At 41.7% G+C, this 20,862-nt stretch overlaps 1 protein-coding gene across 6 annotated transcripts in view; it reads left to right on the top strand.

Moving 5' to 3' along the window:
- Atg4c (autophagy related 4C cysteine peptidase) overlaps positions 1-20,862 on the top strand; it is a 121,340-nt gene that overhangs the window by 23,910 nt on the left and 76,568 nt on the right. For all 6 annotated transcript variants that reach the window (XM_052715287.1, XM_052715285.1, XM_052715283.1 and 3 more), the window contains exons 3-7: positions 9,040-9,123; positions 12,060-12,293; positions 16,423-16,753; positions 18,241-18,311; positions 19,687-19,823. In XM_052715287.1, coding sequence (XP_052571247.1) covers positions 9,040-9,123; positions 12,060-12,293; positions 16,423-16,753; positions 18,241-18,311; positions 19,687-19,823 — 857 coding nt within the window. The remainder of the gene's footprint in view (positions 1-9,039; positions 9,124-12,059; positions 12,294-16,422; positions 16,754-18,240; positions 18,312-19,686; positions 19,824-20,862) is intronic.

The following is a 20,862-nucleotide window of genomic DNA, read 5'->3' as shown; positions in this document are numbered from 1 at the left end:
AGGGTATCTCTTCCTCCTAGAGAAATGTTTCTGGGAACACACACACACACACACACACACACACACACACACACACACACACACACGTGTTTCCATGGTAATTCTACATTTAGTCAAGTTGACATTAAAAATTAGCCATCACAACTCCCCCTCTTGTCAACGTGACACCCAAACAAATCTTTTTAAATCACAATATCCCACTCCTGGTCCCTTAAGTCTCATTTTCATCTCATTAATGCAAAATGCATTTTAGTTTGTCTCTAGATGTACCCACAGACTTCGACAGTCCCAACACTGTTCAAATTTCCAAAGTCTGTTTTGAGATTCAAGGCAGTCTTTTAACTGTGAACTTCTAAACAAAGCAAAGCAAGTTATATAGTTCCAATCCACAATGACACAAAATAACACTCTATTCCAGAAGGGAGGTATGGGGGCATCCAAGGAAAGATCAGATCTAAGTTATATAGTTCCAATCCACAATGACACAAAGTAACGCTCTATTCCAGAGGGAGGTATGGGGGCATCCAAGGAAAGATCAGATCTAAGTAATATAGTTCCAATCTACAATGACACAAAATAACACTCTATTCCAGAAGGAGGTATGGGGGGGCATCCAAGGAAAGATCAGATCTAAGTTACATAGTTCCAATCTACAATGACACAAAGTAACGCTCTATTCCAGAGGAAGGTATGGGGCATCCAAGGAAAGATCAGATCTAAGGACACCAAGCCCAGGGCAGATGCCAAGTCCTGCAGCGCCATGTCTGGCACCAGTGACTATTTGATGCTATCACCTGGGTTCCAAAGTGCTTACTTAGCTCCACTCCTCCAGCTCTGCCTCCTGCAGCACACACGCCTTCTCTCTTCAGCTGGCTCTCCGCCATCCCAACGGCTTTTCTTGATGGAAGTGGTCCTCGCTCCCCAGCATCTGGGGATTTCTATGGCAACTTAGGCTTTACCATCACAGTTTCCCGTAGTGCCCTCTTGGGGCCTTCCTGCAGGGACTCTGACCCTGACACACGCTACCTGGTCTCTGTGGCTTTCTGGAACCTGGTACAATTTTCCATTGTGGCCTCATTCTTGCATCTTTCTTGCCTGAAAAGTGAGTGCCACGTGGATGATTCTGCCAAGTTCTGCCAGTTTGAGATCCAGCCTGGCCCACCTGGCCCAAAGCTGTAGTGGCCTCTGTGTGCCTTGATGCTTGTTTTTGAGAAGGGAATCACTTTTAGTGGCATTCTCAATTTAGGTTCTTTCCTTTCAAAAGGATTTATTTTTTTCACGTGGTGGAGCCCTTGGTGGGTGATGTCATACCTTCAGGGCATCTTTCCTAGAGGTTCTCTGTAACCGTCATAGCTCCTTTCTCAGTACCTACCCTATCTACAACTACAAACTCCATTTTTTACTCTAAAAATGACACTTTATTTTGTGTTTGTGTACACATGAGTGTGTGTGTGTGTGTGTGTGTGTGTGTGTGTGTGTGTGTGTGTGTGTGTGTATGTAGTGGCCAGAGATCTTGTACCTTCCTCAGTCACTTTTCTGCCTTAATTTTTAAGAGGGTCTGTCACTGAACCTGGAGCTCAGCAGTTGTCTAGACTGGCCTGGTAAGCCCTGGAGATCCTGTTTCCACCTCCCCAGCATTGGGATTGTAAACACATGCCTTTGCACTGACTTTTTACGTGGGAGCTGGAGCTCCAAACCAAGGTCCTCGTGCCTACACGGCCAGCCCTTTCCTGCTAAGCATCTCCCCGGACCCACAGCATCCTCTTCTGTCTTTGTACTGTCCTGTTACTCTTTCTCCCTGTGGACCTGTGTAAGATGATGAGCCATCTGGGTTTCACATTTCCTCTGCCAGACAAACTAGTCTTGACTTTTGAATTTACTCTAACCCAGGTTCTCAGGACACAGGTGGGATGCAGCTTTTTTGGACCGTAACACAAACGCCTGTAACTCCACTCCCATCAGAATCCTGCTCCCTTCACACTGTGTGTTCTGAACCTCCACTGTCCACATTCCTCTCTGTGTGCTGGTCTTCCAAAGTCTTACAAGAGCGGCCCATTAAACTGTCTTTATAGTATTCAGGGATTTATTCCTTCTGTATAACTAGTTCCAAAGGCCTAAGAAACACATGGTTCGGGTTTATCACAGTAGTGGGTACTTTTTACTACTAGTTTTCTGTATGTTATAAAAAGGGATTTATTATAGTGGCTCACAGCATAGGACTTGAGTAGTCCAGCAAGGGCTGCCTGCATGCTGGAGGGACTGAGAACCTAGTAAACAGTCAGCCCATGAAGCTGGATGCCCCAGCAGGCCCTGTCTGATTCTCAGCAGGCCTGGTCTGGTTCTGAAGGTCTAGAGTTGCTGGTCTTCTGTCCATGTTGGCAGGCTGAAGAAGTGGGAGTCCGATGTTAGTGGGGGATCATGTGGCTGTGGTGGCGGAGCGGTGGCGAGAACAGACAAGAACAGACATGTTGACCAGCATGAAGCGGAGGCGGGCCAGCAAAGGGCACTGGTCTCTCCTTGGACCTCTCTGTACCTGGGCATCTGTTAGAGGATGCTGCCCACTCTGGGGAAGGGGCTTTCCCCTCATTAAACCTTTCTGGAAATGCTTTTAAAGACCTCCCCAAAGGCTTGTCTCTAGGTTGACTCTGGATCTCATGAGGTTGACAATCAAGATTCACCTCACAGCTAGTTTCCACGAGATGTTCAGACACATAAACTAGGAATGTAACAAATTTTAGTCAAAGCCCTTGATGTAAAGTCATGTTAAACGTAATGAGTACATTTGGCTTCTGTCTCCCTGGGGGTGAGGGTTAGCTAGCTGGATAGACAGCTATAACTCGATAGAACATGACATTAAATTAAAATTTCTTGAACTTTAAAAAAATTGGTATGTATTTCACGTAAAATAAAATATATCTGTTGAAGTGCACAACTTAAAAAAAATGACTCGGTGCAAAGGACCTGGATTTAATTCCCAGGATTCACATGGTGGTTAAAACTGTCTGTAATTCCTGTTCCAGGAATTTTACACCTTCTTCTTGCCTACGAGGGCAACCAAGTATACATATGGTGCACAGATATACATGCAGACAAAACACCCATACACATAAAAAAAAGTTAAAAGTATTTTTTCGAAGTGTTGGGGATTGAACTCAGGACTTTACATGTAGTAAACATATGCTCTACCCTGAGGTACCCCTTCAGTCCTAAATCTTTTCTTTTTGGAGGTAAGGTCTCATTTAACTCTGGTTGTTCCTAAACTATCTTGCTCAGGTTAGTTTTGAACTCATGATCTTCCTCACCCCAGAGTGCTGGGGTTCCATGGGACCATGATCGGCCAGTAGTTCCTTTTTATATGATTAAGTGATATTTCATCGTGTGGCGGAAGCTGACATTTCGTTTACTGTTCATCAGTTGAGTTTGAGTTTCTGTGACTAGAGTTGCTGTGGGTGCTCCTGTACAGATTTCTGTGTGAACACATCTTGATGCTGAGTCAGTACCAGCTGCGGAAACTTTTTAATGCTGAGTCAGTACCCGGCAGTGGAATTGCTAAGCAATAACTGTAACTTTTTGAGGAATTACCAAGCTGCCTTCCAGAAGGGCTGCGCCATTCCTGACAGCAGGTCTGAGGCTTGAGTTCTCCTAGATCCCTGTCAAAACCTATTCTCTGGCTCCTTTGTTAGAACCATTCTTGGGAAAGTGAAGTTGGCTCTCACTGTGGGTTTGGCTTGCATTTCCCAGGGACTAATCCTGATGAGCCTCTTGTCATGACCTTCCTGGCCAGTAGCTCGTCGTCTGTGCAGAAATATCTGTTCAGGTCCTTTGCCCAGTTTGAAAAGGGGTGATTTTTCTTTTTGCAATGGAGTTGTAGGAGCTCTTTGCATATCCTCAATCCATACAATTTTCCATTTTCTACAGTCAGCTGATCACGATGCATAGGTTTATTTCTGCTCTCTCAGCTCTCCTCATCTACCTCTGTGTCAGTCTGCATGCCAGAGTCATTTATACAGTTTTGTAATAAAGTGAAGGATTGGAGGTTGAATTTTCCAACTCTACTTTTCTTTTTCAGGATTGCTGTGTTTATTCTAGAACGTTTTTGTTTCCATATCAATTTGATATTCTTTCTTCTGCTTGGTCTAGTCTACTGATGATAGTTTCTGTGCTATTTAGTGAGAAAACTGACTCCACAAAGTTGTCCTCTGACTTCCACTTGTGTGCTGTGGCGTGTGTGTCCCACTCACATATTCACACTATTGATACACACACACACACACACACTATATATATATATATATATATATATGTATATATATATGTATATATATGATTGTTATTTCTGGCCTTTTCTTATGTTTCAGGCTCTTATCCATTAGCTGCATATGTTTTTGTTTGTTTTTTGATGCAGGGCCTCTCTCTATATAGCCCTGGAACTCACTATGTAGACCACCCTGGCCCCAAACTCACAGAGCTCTGCCTTCTTCTGTCTCTTAAGTGCTGGGATTAAACTTGTATGATACCACACCCAGTACTATGATTTAAAAAAATGATAATTTTTATTTATTCTTTGAGAATTTCATACATATATACAGTATATTTTGATCATATTCACCTCCGGTCTCCTTCTCCAACTCTCTTTGGTTATGCATCTCTCTATCCCCCCTCCAATTATTATTTTTTAAAATAATGCACTAAGTCCAGCTGGTGCTGTGCTGCCCATATATGCACAGATGGGGGACACACACCCGAGCGTGGTCATCTACCAGGCACCACAACCCCAAAGAAAACCCCCTTGCCTAGCAGCTGTAACTCCTCAGCTAGGGGTAAGGACTTGTGAGCCCCTTTCCCATCCCTGCTGGAATGGTGACTGCTGTGACCTTGTGAGGTATTGTGCAGGCTGCTCCACCTGGTGTGAGGTCATGAGTGCAGTGTTTCTGCCATGTCCAGAAGACACTCTTTGCCCTAGCCTTTCCCACCTTCTTCTATTACAGTCTTCCTGCTCCTTCTTTAGTGATGTTTCCTGGATGTTAAGGGGAGGGTGTGTGATGTCGATGTCCCATCTGTGACTGTATACTCGATAGACATTTGTTCTCTGTACTTTGGTCAGTTGTAAGTCTCCGTATCAACTGTTGTCCACACACAAAGAAGCTTCTCGATGAGGTCTGAGGGTTGCACTCATCTGTGGACGTAGAAATATGTAGTTAGAAGATAATTTGATACTGTGTTCATTTTCCAGAAGAGTATTAGGTTCACCCCTAGGACCTACGGCTCCCCAGTCAAAGGTCTTTGTCAGATTTACAGTACCAGGCATGGAGGTTCCTTTTGAGGAGTTGGCCTTAACTTCAAACAGAAAGTTGTTGGTTACTTCCATGATATTAATGCCACTATTGCACCTGTGGCATGTCTTACCATCCATGATATTAATGCCACTATTGTACCTATGTCATATCTTACCATCCATGATATTAATGCCACTATGGCACCCATGGCATATCCTACCATCCATGATATTAATGCCACTATGGCACCCATGGCATATCCTACCATCCATGATATTAATGCCACTATGGCACCCATGGCATATCCTACCATCCATGATATTAATGCCACTATGGCACCCATGGCATATCCTACCATCCATGATATTAATGCCACTATGGCACCCATGGCATATCTAACCAGGCCAGTTGTTATTGTAGCTAGCAGGGATCACAACTGAGGAAGACTGTTGATGACTTTTCTTCTCCACAATTCTGCTTTGTACCTTCTGGTATTATTACAGATAGCCAGTAAGAAGGAAACTTCCTGGTCAGTACCAGCTTAATTTCTCCAAGTCCTATGACCAAAGTGTGTGGTGTTTTTAGCAATAAGGTCTTACCATCAAGTTCTTGTGGGCAACCTAGAACAGTGGAAATAACTTGCATTGTTTTGAGGAGAGTATCCCAAAGATTCAACAACTCAAGAAGAGGTGTCCCACACCCAGCACTGTGGCTCTTCTGAGAGGAGCATTATCTCTTTGTAGGGTAACTCCAATTAAACACACACACTCTGTCTCTTTCTCTGTCTCCCCCCCCCTCGTGTGTGTGTGTGTGTGTGTGTGTGTGTGTGTGTGTGTGTGTGTGTGTGTGTGTGTGTAAGGAAATTTATAAATTTTAGACTTCCACATGGCTTTTTCAAACATCATGAGTGTTAATTACTTCTCCTCCAGGGCCCTCCTCTTCCCCATGGCTCTATGTTTTTTATAAGCTTCAGGTTTTTCTGTCTGCCCCATAATACACTGATTTAGTATCAGGAAGCTAGAGCAGAGATAAGTAAGGAGTTTCATTTATTGAATGCATTTATAACAATAAACGGAAAATGTTAACTAAATAGTTAAAAGAAAAGTACAATGTATATGTTAACCTTTTGATATGTTGATCTGTTCAAGTTCCCATGTGCCTGTGGAAAAAGAGAAAATGCCTTTTTAAGAAGCACAGAACCCTCTTATTACCTAGTATAGAGCAAGTCAGTCTGTCATGAGGCATCAGTCCCTGCTCGGGTCTGCACAGGAAATAGAAGAGCAGGAAGGAATGTGTATCCCACGACTGATATGTAACTGTAAAGCACCGTGACCCCAAGTTCTTGTTAAATGTGAACTCAATGTCCCAGATCACTTTCACTTCCTTTTCTGAGGAAAAACTGAAGGGTGGTTAGTCAGAAGACGTAGGTAGAGAATAAACCACAGGAAGAAAGTAAGACATTTCTCTTTAAAAGTGTTTTTTTTTTTTTTTTTTTTTTTTTTTGTTGTTGTTTTTTTTTTTTTTTTGTTTTAATTTGAGCTTGTTTTTACTGAGTTCTCAGAAACCTGTTGCTTTTTGGGAGAAAAGATGGTTGTTGTTTTAGGGCTTTGAACTAATATTTAAAAAAAATACTATATATGGAAAGTCTAGTCTAGTTCCTGGTGTGCACAAAACTGATAACTATCCATACCCTATTAGAGTTTAGGAGAAGAGAACCAGATTTAGGTGGGGAAGGGGGAAAATATCTACAAAGGCCACTCTGAAAGGAATAGAATTTCCATAGATTGACGTTCTGGGAGACGCTTTTGTCAGATGATAGCATGAGTCCAGAAATGTAGCCCAGCAGAGGTGGAAATAGGGTTCTGAGTTGCACCACACTGTGCACAATCTTAAGTGAGACGGAGAAGTTCATGCATGCTAAGTCTGTTAAGTGATAGGATGTTTTTAAAATTTTATTTATTTTAACTTGTTTTGTATTTTAAATTATGTGTGTACATGTGTGTCTGAGTGTGGTTCTGTGTACGTGAAGGTCTGAAGAGGGCAGTCAGTTCCCTGGAGTTGGGGTAACAGGCAGTTGAGAGCCTCCTCACATAGGGTCAGGAAACTGAACTTGGGCCCTCCGGAAGAACAGCAAGCTCTCTTAATCTCTGAGCTGTTTCTCCAGCCACTATTTTATTTTTTCGTGTGTGTGTGTGTGTGTGTGTGTGTGTGTGTGTGTGTGTGTGTGTGTGTGATGGTGCAAATGTGGAAATCAGAGGACAGATGTGGGAGCTGGTCTTCTTTCACCATGTGGGTTCTGGGCTTGAACTCAGGTCACTGGGCCATCTCACTGGTCCAGTAGGATGCTTTTGAGCAGAAGATTTATCTAGTTAAGGCTGAGCCACTGGGAGTTTCATTTGGCAGTGATAGGTGACATTTCGAGAATGGGGAAAGATTGTGAGCAGGGAAACTATTTTTGACACCTCATGGTAATCCAAGTGAAGTCCAATGAAGGCTGATTAGTTTGTCTGATTTCCGTTCTGTCTTCTTGCTGAGCTCAGAGCCTTTCCTGCATAATCATGACTTTAAATACATATTTTTCTTTATTTGTATAAAGTCCTTTAGGGAACAATCCCATAAAAACCACTAGTCTTAAACTTTTCTTAACAGCTGTTAAATGTAAAGGCAGATAGTGCATTAGACCCACATCTGTCAACTTTAATTCTGTCTATACATGCCCTTGTGTTTAGAAAACCAGCCCTTCTGCTTTCTTTCTAGAGAGAGTCTCTCTGTGTAGACCAAGATGGCCTCAAGTTTGTGATTCTCCTGCCTCAGTCTCCAGAGTCCAGGAGTTATTGGCATGTGCCACTGTGGCATGTTCAAGCCTAATCCTTAGCAGTCAGGGGTTTCACACACTCGTCAGTGTTCATCACTGTAGAGGACCACTGCTTTCCGTGGGAGATTCAGAGTGGTTAATGCCATCGTGGACACCAAAGAGAATACTGTTCTTCCACTGTTGCCAGATGAAAAGGAGGAAGCCTGAGAATTAGAGTTTGTGACTTCAGTTGGAGCTTGGGACAGGATGAGGAGTGGTCAGATGAGGATGTCTGAGTGCCTTATATACATCTGGAAGGTTACATCAGAGACCGATTTTACCAAACATGTTAGCCTACTATGTGCTTTCCTTAAGTTTCTCTCCAGGGGTTGTCAAGTACTTCCCACTTTTGAAATATCTGAGATGGAAGACAACTCAGAAAGTTGATAATCTTTGCTTACTTGAGGAACAGAGACTGTGTGAGGGAAGCAGGAGTTCCTACCTTTTCTGTTTGTTCTAGAAGAGCATTGGGACCTGCCAGAGTAAATCAAAATCACTTTTTCTTCTCTGCTGTTTTTTTTTTTTTTTTTTTTTTCCCGAGACAGAGTTTCTCTGTGTAGCTTTGCGCCTTTCCTGGATCTCGCTCTGTAGACCAGGCTGGCCTCGAACTCACAAAGATCCACCTGCCTCTGCCTCCTGTGTGCTGGGATTAAAGGCGTGCGCCACCACCGCCCGGCCTCTGCTGTGTTTTTTAAGTGGTAGGTTATGGTTAAAAGACTGAAATTTATTAAAACTAGCAGAAATAGCCTCTAATTTTGGTTCATTAGTTCACTGTCTAAATATTTTGTGACTTCCAAAAATGCATATTCATAGTGATAATCATGACTTGAAGTCAAGTAAGAGGAGAGAAACACTGCAGGACTTTTACCTTGAAATCTTAACACCAGAGTCTTCTTTCTCTCCATGCAGGTTGGGTGTTGAAAACCAAGACATATTTTAGTAGAAATTCACCGGTTTTATTACTTGGAAAATGTTATCATTTTAAATATGAAGGTAAGTGATAAACATGTAAAGCATTAAAAAAATCTGAACAATTTCATTGCTAAACTTATTATTTCCAGATTAAACTGTTTTGACATGTTAACCACCTACACTTTGTATGACATAATGTGTTACTATATGGTTTGGTCCTTGTCCATCCCTTGAGGATAAGGATCATATCTTCTTTCACTACAGCCCTCATATTTTGGACTTTGATTCTACATAGGTACTAAATATTACTTAAGTTGATATGCTTGTGTTCTTTGTTAAGATCTGTGGTAACTTTAGTGTATGATAACAAAGGAAGGAAACGGTCACCTTGGCGACTTCCCAAAGCCCAGTAGTCACATTCCACTTCTCTACAATATTGAAATTCATGGGAGTCAATCAGGCTTTGTAGGTGCAGACTCTTTCCAGAACTTTCCTCCACACCTTCCTTTCCCCATATTGTTTTCCTCTCGTTGGTGACTTCATCCTCCTACTGTTTTCAGGACACCTTGTCCCACTCACTCTCTTGTTCCCCCGCTCCTCTCCCTCTGGACTTCTTCCCCCACATAATCCCCCTTCCACTTTCTTCTTAAATCGTGTTGTATGCCCAGTGGAGTGGCCTTCTGGTCATTGACGAGTGCATTGGTCAGTCTCTGTCTATTTGTGTAGGTTTTGTAGTTCTTGGTATTTCTTTTTTCTTTCTTTCTTTCTTTTTTGCATTTCAGAATCTATTTTATTTCAGGTAACAACATGGGCATTGTAAAATATTTTTCATAGAAGAGCACCTTCTGGCAAGATTCAGTTGAGAGTCCATTGTCTGTAGGGTGATCTTTGGTCATCTGAACAGCTCGCCAGCCAATGAGAAGGCCAGTGTTCAGCTTACCAAGTTCCAGGCTGGTTGTCCAACTAGTTCAGTAGCTCAACACATATTTATCCTCAGAAACAGCTTAGCAAACACCACTCAGCCTGAGAAAAGACATGTTAGAGGTCTTCAGGATGTATAGTTGACTCCAACATCCACCAACCTTTTGTTCCCTTCATCTGAAATGCCTTCTTTCTGTTCCAGTTGGCTAACCCATCCTTATTGTATGTTGTCCTCCAGGACTGTCCCCTCCAGAAAGTCCCTCCAATGAGATTACTCTTTGAATCAGTGTTGTAACTCATGTTCATGTGTAAGGTCAGCACACACACATCTGTGCATGAAGCATAGCACATGGGAAGTCTATTGTTTGCCGTTTGTTTCCATGTCAAGGCCAAAGGTGCTGAGCATTTTTTCCCCTTTAAAACTTTGCTTCGTCCCTTTAATTCAGGGCACTTAGGCATGAAATGGCAAAGGGACCTTTTCCTTCTTGTCTTCCATCCTTTCATGGGGCTGCCTCATTGTCTGCCTGGTGTGTTTGAACACATTACAGGCAGTATTTCTTAGTATTGTGTAATCAGCCTGACTAAGCCTCCAGTATTATTAGCAATTTTATTTTATTTGTTTGCCTCCTTTCCTCACCTTTTATTGTGTGTGTGTGTGTGTGTTTTTTTTTTTGAAGCATTCCTCATTCTTCTTAAAGCCCTTGGGACAAAGTTCGTTTAGTCCTGACAGTTTCTCCATGGTATTCGGTGTTGACTAGGTCTGAAGAGGGTGAGAAGTGAGTGACTTCTTGAGTGTTTGTAAGATGAGGCATGAGAGTCAGGAACTACTGTATCACATTTAAAACAAATTTGAACGTCAAAAGGGGCATATTTAGACATATTGTAGTGCCATGTTTAATTTCCAGGCACTTTTATTTGTAACTAACTTCAAGTTCTATATAATACTGAGAGAAAGTCATGTCAACAGAGGCTTGGCATTCATTTGTTTATTAGCATCTGCTGAATATATATGAAGTTAGAGTGAAGGACATTTTTCAGAATGAGCTGAAGGAAAGGGATGGGTGAAGGAAGAATGAAGAGAAAGTGCACTGTAAAACTCTCAGTCTTTAACATCCTATAGAAGGGCTTTGGATATTGAACTTGGAATTGAGAGTTGTAGCTTGCACACATCCAGGTCAGCCAACACTAATACTTAGCAGAATCTACTAATGCTAAACAGCGTCTCCAGCTGCAGGTGAAAGGTGATGTGGTTTCTTTGGGAGTCATTGAGGAATGGTACTTTATTTTGAGAATAGTGTTTTGTAAATTATTGGGCAAACAATAGCTTTTTCATAGTAATTGTGCTAGAGATAATCAGCCTATAAAGGCCTTTAAAATGATATGTGTGGGTGGCAACAAATTCTGAAAAATTGTATGTGAACATAAAAGGACATTTATGTTTTAAGAATTTTATATTCTTACTCCATAGCTTATTAGTTTGACTTTATAATTTTAGTGTAAATATTCATGACAATACAATGTGATTATACACATTTTTACATATTGACAAGTCATGACATGTTATTTGCAAGTCACATTCCCTTTTTTTTTGGTTTTTCGAGACAGGGTTTCTCTGTGTAGTTTTGGTGCCTGTCCTGGATCTCACTCTGTAGAGCAGGCTGGCCTAGAACTCACGGAGATCTGCCTGGCTCTGCCTCCCGAGTGCTGGGATTAAAGGCGTGCACCACCACCGCCCAGCTGCAAGTCACATTTCAAAGAACTCTAATATGTGTGTCCTGGGCCAATGGAGGTAGAAAGAAAAGGTGTTTTACATTACCTTCTCATCCTAGAAGTGGTTTTTACGTGGGTGCAAGCTGTTCGCTGTTAACAGCAGTATTACTGTGAATTCTTGTCTTGCTTTCCCCCTGTGTACAAACCACCTCAGGTTCATTCTCATTTGACTAGACAGTTAATGCTTATATTCCTTTTAAATGAACAGAAAAAAAGATCAAAAGATTGTGACGTGATTTATAACAAAACAGGAATGATATTGCCATCATGCATACTTCTTCACCTGTCTTTATATTATGTAACTTACATTTTTAAAAATTTTGTAGATGAAAACAAGATGTTGCCTGCAAGATCAGGATGTACCATTGAAGATCATGTAATTGCAGGAAATGTGGAAGAATTCCGTAAGGATTTCATTTCTAGAATTTGGCTGACCTACCGGGAAGAATTTCCTCAAATAGAAGCGTCAGCCTTGACAACCGACTGTGGCTGGGGCTGTACACTGAGGACCGGCCAGATGCTGTTGGCTCAAGGCCTCATATTGCATTTCCTTGGTAGAGGTAAATCAAGTGCTGTTTTCACTTTGAGCATCAGCTTGTATAGAGCATACACCTTGATGAGGCTAATTCTATTACATTTGTGTTGAGCTGAGCTGAGTATCTTACACACACGTTCCTGACTCTCCTTTCAGAACTGCACATTCAACATGGCCATCTTGTCACCACTGTGAATTTATTTCACCTTTTATTGTTCTAGTTGAATTCTCGGGAGTGTTTCCAGCTCATTAAGTCCTGAGCAGGAGAATTTTTACTCTGGTTTATTTTTCTCTGTATGTGTCAGTAGTATTCTGAAAATTTTATCTTTATAAGTAATCTATAATTCTCTATATTATTTTAACTTAATTATTATTATTCCTTTTTGAGACAGGGTGTTGCTGGAGTTTTCCTGCCTGGCCCACAGTCAGGACAAATCTCTCTCACCCGCCAGTCCCAAGCCGCTCAAACCCGATCAAGTAAACACAGACACTTATATTGGTTTCAAACTGTATGGCCGTGGCAGGCTTCTTGCTAACTGTTCTTACAGCTTAAATTAATCCATTTCTATTAATCTATACCTTGCCACGTGGCTTGTGGCTTACCGGTACTTTACATCTTCCTTGTCCTGATGGCGGCTGGCAGTGTCTCCCCTCAGCCTTCCACTTCCCCGCTCTATCCTCCTCCTTGTCCCGCCTATACTTCCTGCCTAGCCAATGGCCAATCAGTGATTTATTTATTGACCAATCAGCAACACATTTGACATACAGACCATCCCACAGTACTTCCCCTTTTCTTTTCTTAAAAAGGAAGGTTTTAACCTTTACACATCTCTAAAGTCAGCTTGGTATATTTGGGAATTTGGGCGTAGCTTTTCTTACTACTTTTTGCTGGAGGGGGGCGCTGTATCTTCTGGGGAAACAAAGAAAATTTTAGGATCATGGAGTAGTCCGTGAGGCTGTATCATCTGAGCCAGTTGTCTTGAAACGGTTCTGGATGTTGGATCATCTGGGCCATGGTGTCATCGGAGACCTTTTAGGGGGTCTTGGCTGGTCAAACCTGATGTATCTTACTCTGGAACAAATCCATAGCCTCTTGTTTTCTGTGGAAACAAAAGAGACTCTTTTTCAAAGCAACATATCCTTACATCCAAATTTTGAAGTCAAAGTATCTTTAAAATATATATACTGGTTTAACTCAGCTTCCTTTACAATCAAATATCTCTCTGTAGTTAAGAATCCCAAAGACAACACAATCCAGACTCTTTGTGTAATAGTCATCTCTACGTGGCTTATTTTTTATATTAATTTTACTGTCTCTTTAAAGACTTTATTTTTTTTAAAACCATGTATTTGTTTCTATACTGTATATATCATCTTTTTTTTGTCTCTTTTAAGCCTACGTATATTTTACACACATTTTAAACTATTACATCTGAATCTGTCTTATTATGAATCTGTTGCTTTAAGCTGTAGCAGCTGTGGCTGCTGGCTCCACCCACCTCAGCTTCCCAACATGGCGGCAGTATGCTTACCGCCAGCTCTGGGAGCTATCGTGGGTCTATGTTTTTATCCAAGCAGCATGTAGCTCAGAAACCTCTTTTTTTGTTTTGTACTAGCAAAGGCTAAATCCACAATGCAGCTTAATGTGCCATTTGTAGAGATTTCATTCCCGCCATACTGCAGGTCGAGCGCGCACGCCAGCAACCCGCCAGTAGCTCAAACCGGCAGCTGCCGCTCATTTGAGAGAGACAATTAGGAAGCTGTTTTTAGCTCCGTTTTAGAATCTTTTTTTTCAGGTTTTAGGTGGAAACTCTTGCCCCACGTTGGGCGCCATTTGTTGCTGGAGTTTTCCTGCCTGGCCCACAGTCAGGACAAATCTCTCTCACCCGCCAGTCCCAAGCCGCTCAAACCCGATCAAGTAAACACAGACACTTATATTGGTTTCAAACTGTATGGCCGTGGCAGGCTTCTTGCTAACTGTTCTTACAGCTTAAATTAATCCATTTCTATTAATCTATACCTTGCCACGTGGCTTGTGGCTTACCGGTACTTGACATCTTCCTTGTCCTGATGGCGGCTGGCAGTGTCTCCCCTCAGCCTTCCACTTCCCCGCTCTATCCTCCTCCTTGTCCCGCCTATACTTCCTGCCTAGCCAATGGCCAATCAGTGATTTATTTATTGACCAATCAGCAACACATTTGACATACAGACCATCCCACAGTACAGGGTCTCACTATGTAGCCCTGACTGGCCTAGAACTCACTATGTAGACTAGGCCGGCCTTGAACTCACAGAGATCCACCTGCCTCTGTCTCTCAAGTGCTGGGCATGTGCCACCACACCTGGCTGTAATTTTTTATATTCAAAATTTAGGCATATTCTTAATAAGAACATTATGTGTAGCGTTTACAAAAAGACTTATTAAAATAAATAAGTGTGTGTGTGTGTGTGTGTGTGTGTGTGTGTGTGTGTGTGTCTGTGTGTGTGTGTGTGTGTGTCTGTGTGGAGGCCAGAAGATGTCAGATCCCTTGGAGCTGGAGTTGTAGGCACTTAGGAGCTGTCCAACATGGGTGCTGGGGACTGAGCCCAGTTCCTGGGCAGGAGCAGTCAGCACTCTGAACTCCTGACCCATCTCTCCAGCCCCAGAACTTAGACTCTGAAACCCTCAGACATCTCGCTGATGTTCTTTGACATTGACAACTTTGATTATTGACAACTTACTTGTATTTACTTTCTAATGCCATTTTCCTATCAGTCAGTTTTTTTTTTATAATGTATACATTTGTAAGAGGGTTTTGTTTTACTATTTTAGGCTATTATCTCTAGACACTACTAAATATCAGATTTCTTTAAAGTGTTAGACAATATCCCTGCACTAGTAACTTTTCTGTAGAGATGATTGAAGTTATTTAGCAAAAGTTTGTGAGTAGTGTGACTAAATACAAAGAAAAAGTCACTTTTTTAATATTTAAAACTTTTACACATTGGAATTTAAACTCAGGGCCTTGTTTATATGCCAGAAATGTGATCTATCCCTAAACACAACTGAGTAAGACTCAGTTTAGAGCAGTTTTTTGGGGGGTGATTTGTTTGTGGTCCTGTGTACTCAGGATCAGGGGTGCGAATGTTTATTCCTGAGCAGGTCTCTGAACCTGTGACTTCATCTAAACTCAAAATGATTTGCTTCATTAACTTACAAATAGTGTTTGAAGACTGCTGCAGTATTAGAAACAGTAAGATAATGGTTCCAGTTGCTGTGTCTTAACAGCTTTCCTGGATTTAGTCACTAGCTTCTCATTTACTAGAAAGCTATTACTCTCTAACAAACCATCATGGGATGCCGAAGGAAGGGACCAGAAGACCATCTTGAAGAAAAAGAAGAATTTCAGTCGTGGTCCTCCTCTGTGGCCTCCTGAGCACTGCCGCCCCCTCCCCATTCTCTGTTCTTCCTCTTTCCTCCAGTGTCTCCTCTGTCTTTTTAGTTTTTCTTCAGTACTGGGGATGGATTCCAGGGCTTTGAGCATGTTATACAGACACGAGGTACCCCTCACCCCACTGGTTTTGTTTTTTTCTCGGGGCAGGTTCTCGCTGTGTAGGCTAGGCTGGTCTCAAACGCCCAGTTTTCCTGCTTCAGCCTAGCAAGCCCTGGGGTTACCGTGCTTAGCTTGCTGTTTGTCTTCCTTCCTTCCTCCCTCTCTCCCCTCCCCCCTCCTCCCTCCCCTCCCCTTCCTCCTCCCCTTCCCTCCCCTCCTGTCCTCTCCTTCGTTCCTTCCTTCCTCCCTCCTTTCCCTGTCTCCCTTCCCCTCCCTCCCTCCCTTCCTTCCTTTCTTCCTTCTTTCCTTTTTTTCGAAACATAGTCTCACTGTGTATATCAGGCTGGACTTGAACTTACAGAGGTCAGCCTTCCTCAGCCTTCAAAGTTCTGTGATTAAAAATTTGCACCTCTGTGCCTGGCATACATTTTTTTTTTTCCCTCTTTCAAAGCAGCTTTTACCAAGTGGTCAGCCCTGAAATCATATACATACAAGTAACACTATATGTAACAAACAGGTTATATTTACATACTTACATGTTTAGGAATATGTGTTGTGTGTGTTGTTATGTATGTGTATATATATATATATATATATTTTGATATGTATATATTGCTATAGCTTGGACCTGGCCTGATGCACTGCATATAGAGAATTCAGACTCTGACTCATGGACTTCCAACACTGTCAAAAAGTTTACTGCATCGTTTGAAGCATCACTTTCAGGGGAAAGAGAACTCAGAACTCCAGCAGTTTCTCTGAAGGAAACAACCGGGAAGCATTCTGATGACCACGCAGTGCAGAATGAGATTTATCACAGGAAAATCATCTCTTGGTTTGGAGATTCCCCTGTGGCTGTCTTCGGCTTACATCGACTGATAGAGTTCGGGAAGAAGTCTGGGAAAAAGGCTGGAGATTGGTATGGACCAGCAGTGGTTGCTCACATTTTAAGGTATCATTCTTTTCAACCCCTCCATCTTGTGCTTAGAAATACCAGCTTTGACAGTGAGTGTATACAGCTGGAGCTGTATACAGCTACATGAGAACCTTCTGCTATCATTTGCTAGTGGGGAGTCAAGACTTGGGGACTCCAGTTACATTATGACAGACAGAGTTTTCTCTCTTGCTTATAGGTACTGATACACAGGGTCTCATTCTAAGTAGGTTCTCATTAGATTATATTGTTGTATGTTCTAAAAGCTACCATCTCTTTCAACCTAGAGGCAGACCATGTTATTATTATTATTATTATTATTATTATTTTGTAATATAACCAGTTTACTGATATCTAATGAGATGTGAAGAGCTAAAATTATTGTTTCAGCATTTCCATGCACATTTCAAATTCATATGAATGATAAACAGTGAAGCAAACATTTATAAAATCATAATTACAAAAGCATAGTTTCCAACCTTTAAGGTGTCCCCAGGCTCTGCATGTTTTCCTGTAGTGGGTAAAGGTAAATATTGGGGGCTTTACAGACCTTACAGTTTCTGTTTTCCGTTTTTCTTTCTCTTTCAGTATTTGAAATTGTCAAAATCATTCTTAACTTACAGTATAAAAATACAGGCTACAGGTTGTATTTGGCCATAATTTTCTGGTGGTTCTTCTATACTAATATACAGGAACATACATAGTGGATATGTTTCTACATAACTTAAAGTTAAGTAGAAATAAGGATATAAGCAGATAAAATATTTTATTTGCCACATCTGTGTAACTCCTTTTTTGCAGATGTTGGGTTTTTGCCACAACACATGCCGTTGGAAACACTCTTGTTCAGAAGTGCTTTCCATTTTGCGGTTTTGCTTACAAAATCCCAACACTTTAAATTAGGAAATTCATTTGCTCAGGTCAAATAGTTGTTTTTTCTTCCTTCCCTGCCCTGTGGTGCTAGGTATCAAACCCAGGACTCAGGACGCTATGCAAGTGCTCTAACCCTGAGCTACATTCTAGCCCCTCATACTGATTTCTGAATGGGGTGAATAAGCCAAACTGTTGTTTAAAGAAAAAAAAAAAAAAGAACTTGGACAAGTGTAGTTGTGGACAAGCACAATAACACATTCTTTGTACTGAAGTCTTACTGTGCAGCACACCTTGAATACATGTGACTCACTGCTTAGAAAGCATTCTGTGTAGCCAGGGAGCTGATGAAGAAAGGAAGTCCTCTTAGGGCTGGAAGACAAGTTTTATAGCCAAGGATTCTGGAGGTACACTTTGTAACTTCGTTTAGAGTCTTCAGGTAATTCAGTGTAATGTTCGGCTTTGGAAAATGCAGCTGATTTCTGACCTCACTCAGATGATAGCCTTGATAGCAGACATACAGGTTACATAGGAATGGCGGGGAAGCAATGGACTGTTTTCCTTTTTAAACTAAATTTGTAGGTGCCGTCAGGAAATTTTAGTTAGGATTTTAAGGATGTTTATTATCTTCCTAGAAAAGCAGTAGAAGAAGCAAGGCATCCTGACTTACAAGGAATAACTATTTACGTTGCGCAGGACTGTACAGGTATGGAGCGTGTGGAATTATAGTTGTGTATTGTGTTGGCTCAGACCCTCATGTATGAGTAGCTCATCTCTTCCTGGTTTATATTGTGAGTGGTTATGAAGATGGCAGTCATGGCTAATCCATTCTTATTCCTACATAGCATCCTTCATGTAACTAGAATTTAGGTTTTTTTTCTGAATAAATGCCATTAGTTATTAATTAAAATATATTCTCCAAGGAAATTTGAGCATTTAAAATGATTGTTTTGCTATCTTTTTCCCCCACTGAGACAGGTTTTTACTATGTAACCTTGGCTGGTCTTGAATTTATAATGCTACTTCAGCCTACCTCGTCACTCTGCAGCCAGCGCTGAGGGCATCGACACACTTCATCTAACATTAGCCAGTGCTGAGAGCGCATCGACACACTTCATCTAACATTAGCCAGTGCTGAGAGCGCATCGACACACTTGATCTAACATTAGCCAGCTCTGAGGGCGCATCGACATACTTGATCCAACATTTCTTTTTAGTTAGTCAGGTTAAGCCAGTTATGAGGACTCATGCTGGTAATTCTGGCCCAGGGAGGCCAGGGCAGGAGGGTCATATATCTGAGGAAAGAAAATTCTGGGTTTCCCTTAGAGTAAGTTTCCCACGAGTGTGCCGATAAGTCACCTCTCATGGTGGTTTGGGGCCTTCTGTTGATGGCCAGTATCTGTAGTCACCTTGAAACGCCATTGGGAATAGAAATAGAGGCGTAAGCTTCCTGAAATAAAGTAAGCCACTCCAAGCTGTAAGTTAAGTTTTTACAGAAAAGCTGTTAAGAGGATAAAATTAATGCTTTAGAAAAGTAAGAAATATGTATGTCAGGTTTAACAAAGAGCTACAAACCTGGCACCCAGCAGGGGTTCACAGTGGAAAGAGTGTTCTGTGTTTGGCATTTTATACTTCTTAAAACATTTGTTTATTGTATGTGTGAGTTGTGAGCGTGTGGAAGTCAGAGGACAACATGCAGCGATTGCTTCTCACCCCCCACCATGTGGGTTCTGGGGGTGGAGCTCAGTTTGTCAGGCTTTTCGGGGCAAGCGCCTTCCTGCTTAGCCGCCCCACTGGTCTGTGTTTGGCATCTAATCAAGTCAAACACTTTCTGACTTACCTTACGCTTTTACTTTTTATTGTCGGTTTCCCTGATAGATCGTATGTTCAGGGAGATCAAGACATGTGTTTATTACTGTTGAATTTCTAGGGGCCATGTGTATGGCCTTTTGAACTTGTTGATCGTTTGGTGATAGCAGCGACCAGATGACCAGCCAGTGGAGGGGTGGGATCGGAGTAGGAGTGTTGGTACAGCTGCCTTTGTAAAAGTTAATGTATACTTCTTCCTTTGTTTCTCCCAGTTTACAATTCTGATGTAATTGATAAACAGACTGACTCTGTGACCTCTCGGGACGGCAGGGACAAGGCTGTCATTATCTTAGTTCCTGTTAGACTTGGTGGAGAAAGAACCAACACCGACTATCTGGAGTTTGTGAAGGTAAGAAGTGCTCAGTTGGCTTTGCGTTTTTGTTGTCCTAACATAAAATGTAGTACCCAACATAAAAAATACACAAGAGTTGCGGTCCCTTTTCCATCAGTAAGTCATGTGATCCTACAGTTACACGTTGTGAAGTTTGGCATCAGGAGTTTTAAATTTCAGCATCGAGAGTTCACATGTGAGTCTGAAGAGCATTCTTCTGTGACAGAGTGAATACTCTTTGAGTCTGTGTGGTGTGCAGGAGTGGGGCTTGCAACATGGCTGCTATTCCAGTATCCTTTTCTTTTTCTTTTTTTTTTTTTTTTCTTTTTTTGGTTTTTCGAGACAGGGTTTCTCTGTGTAGCTTTGCGCCTTTCCTGGAACTCACTTGGTAGCCCAGGCTGGCCTCGAACTCACAGAGATCCGCCTGGCTCTGCCTCCCGAGTGCTGGGATTAAAGGCGTGCGCCACCACCGCCCGGCCCAGTATCCTTTTCTTATTAATATATATATATATATATATATATATATATATATATATATATATATATATATCTTAGTTATTCTTAAAACTAACATTAAACCATGTCAAATTAACTGATAAAGCAAACCCTTAAAATAACTACTGTATTTCATAATTTGTTATTGTGACACCGTGCTGTCGGCGAGAAACTGATAATGTAGACAGAAGTAAGATAGTATGGGGGAGGGGAGGACCCAACTTCCCTTTTTCGTTAATCAGTTAAGTCTGTGCAATTCCACAGCGCATAGTTACGTTTCTTGAACCAAAGGAAACTGTCCGGTCCTATGTGTCGTCTTGTTTTAGGCACTAAGGCATTTAGTTTTGAAGCAATGCCTTTTGCAATATTCAGTGTTTGGTTAAGTTTGTAGCTTTAATAATCCTTTCAGTTTTAATAAAATGGCTTCCTCCTTGCTGGGTTAAAATTCTTGGCAGAATGAACTTTAGGGAGGTGAAGTTTGTTTTGACTCACAGTACAGAGGTGTTCAGTCCTTAGCCTGCAGGCGACATGCAGCCCCGGATAGCTATGAATGCTAATCTAC

Source organism: Peromyscus californicus, unplaced genomic scaffold (genome assembly GCF_007827085.1).
Source record: "Peromyscus californicus insignis strain IS unplaced genomic scaffold, ASM782708v3 Scaffold_5__1_contigs__length_169319896, whole genome shotgun sequence".
In the NCBI taxonomy this organism is placed as follows: Eukaryota; Metazoa; Chordata; class Mammalia; order Rodentia; family Cricetidae; genus Peromyscus; species Peromyscus californicus.
Note: the sequence above shows the minus strand (reverse complement) of the source record. Positions and strands in the feature narration are given on the sequence as shown.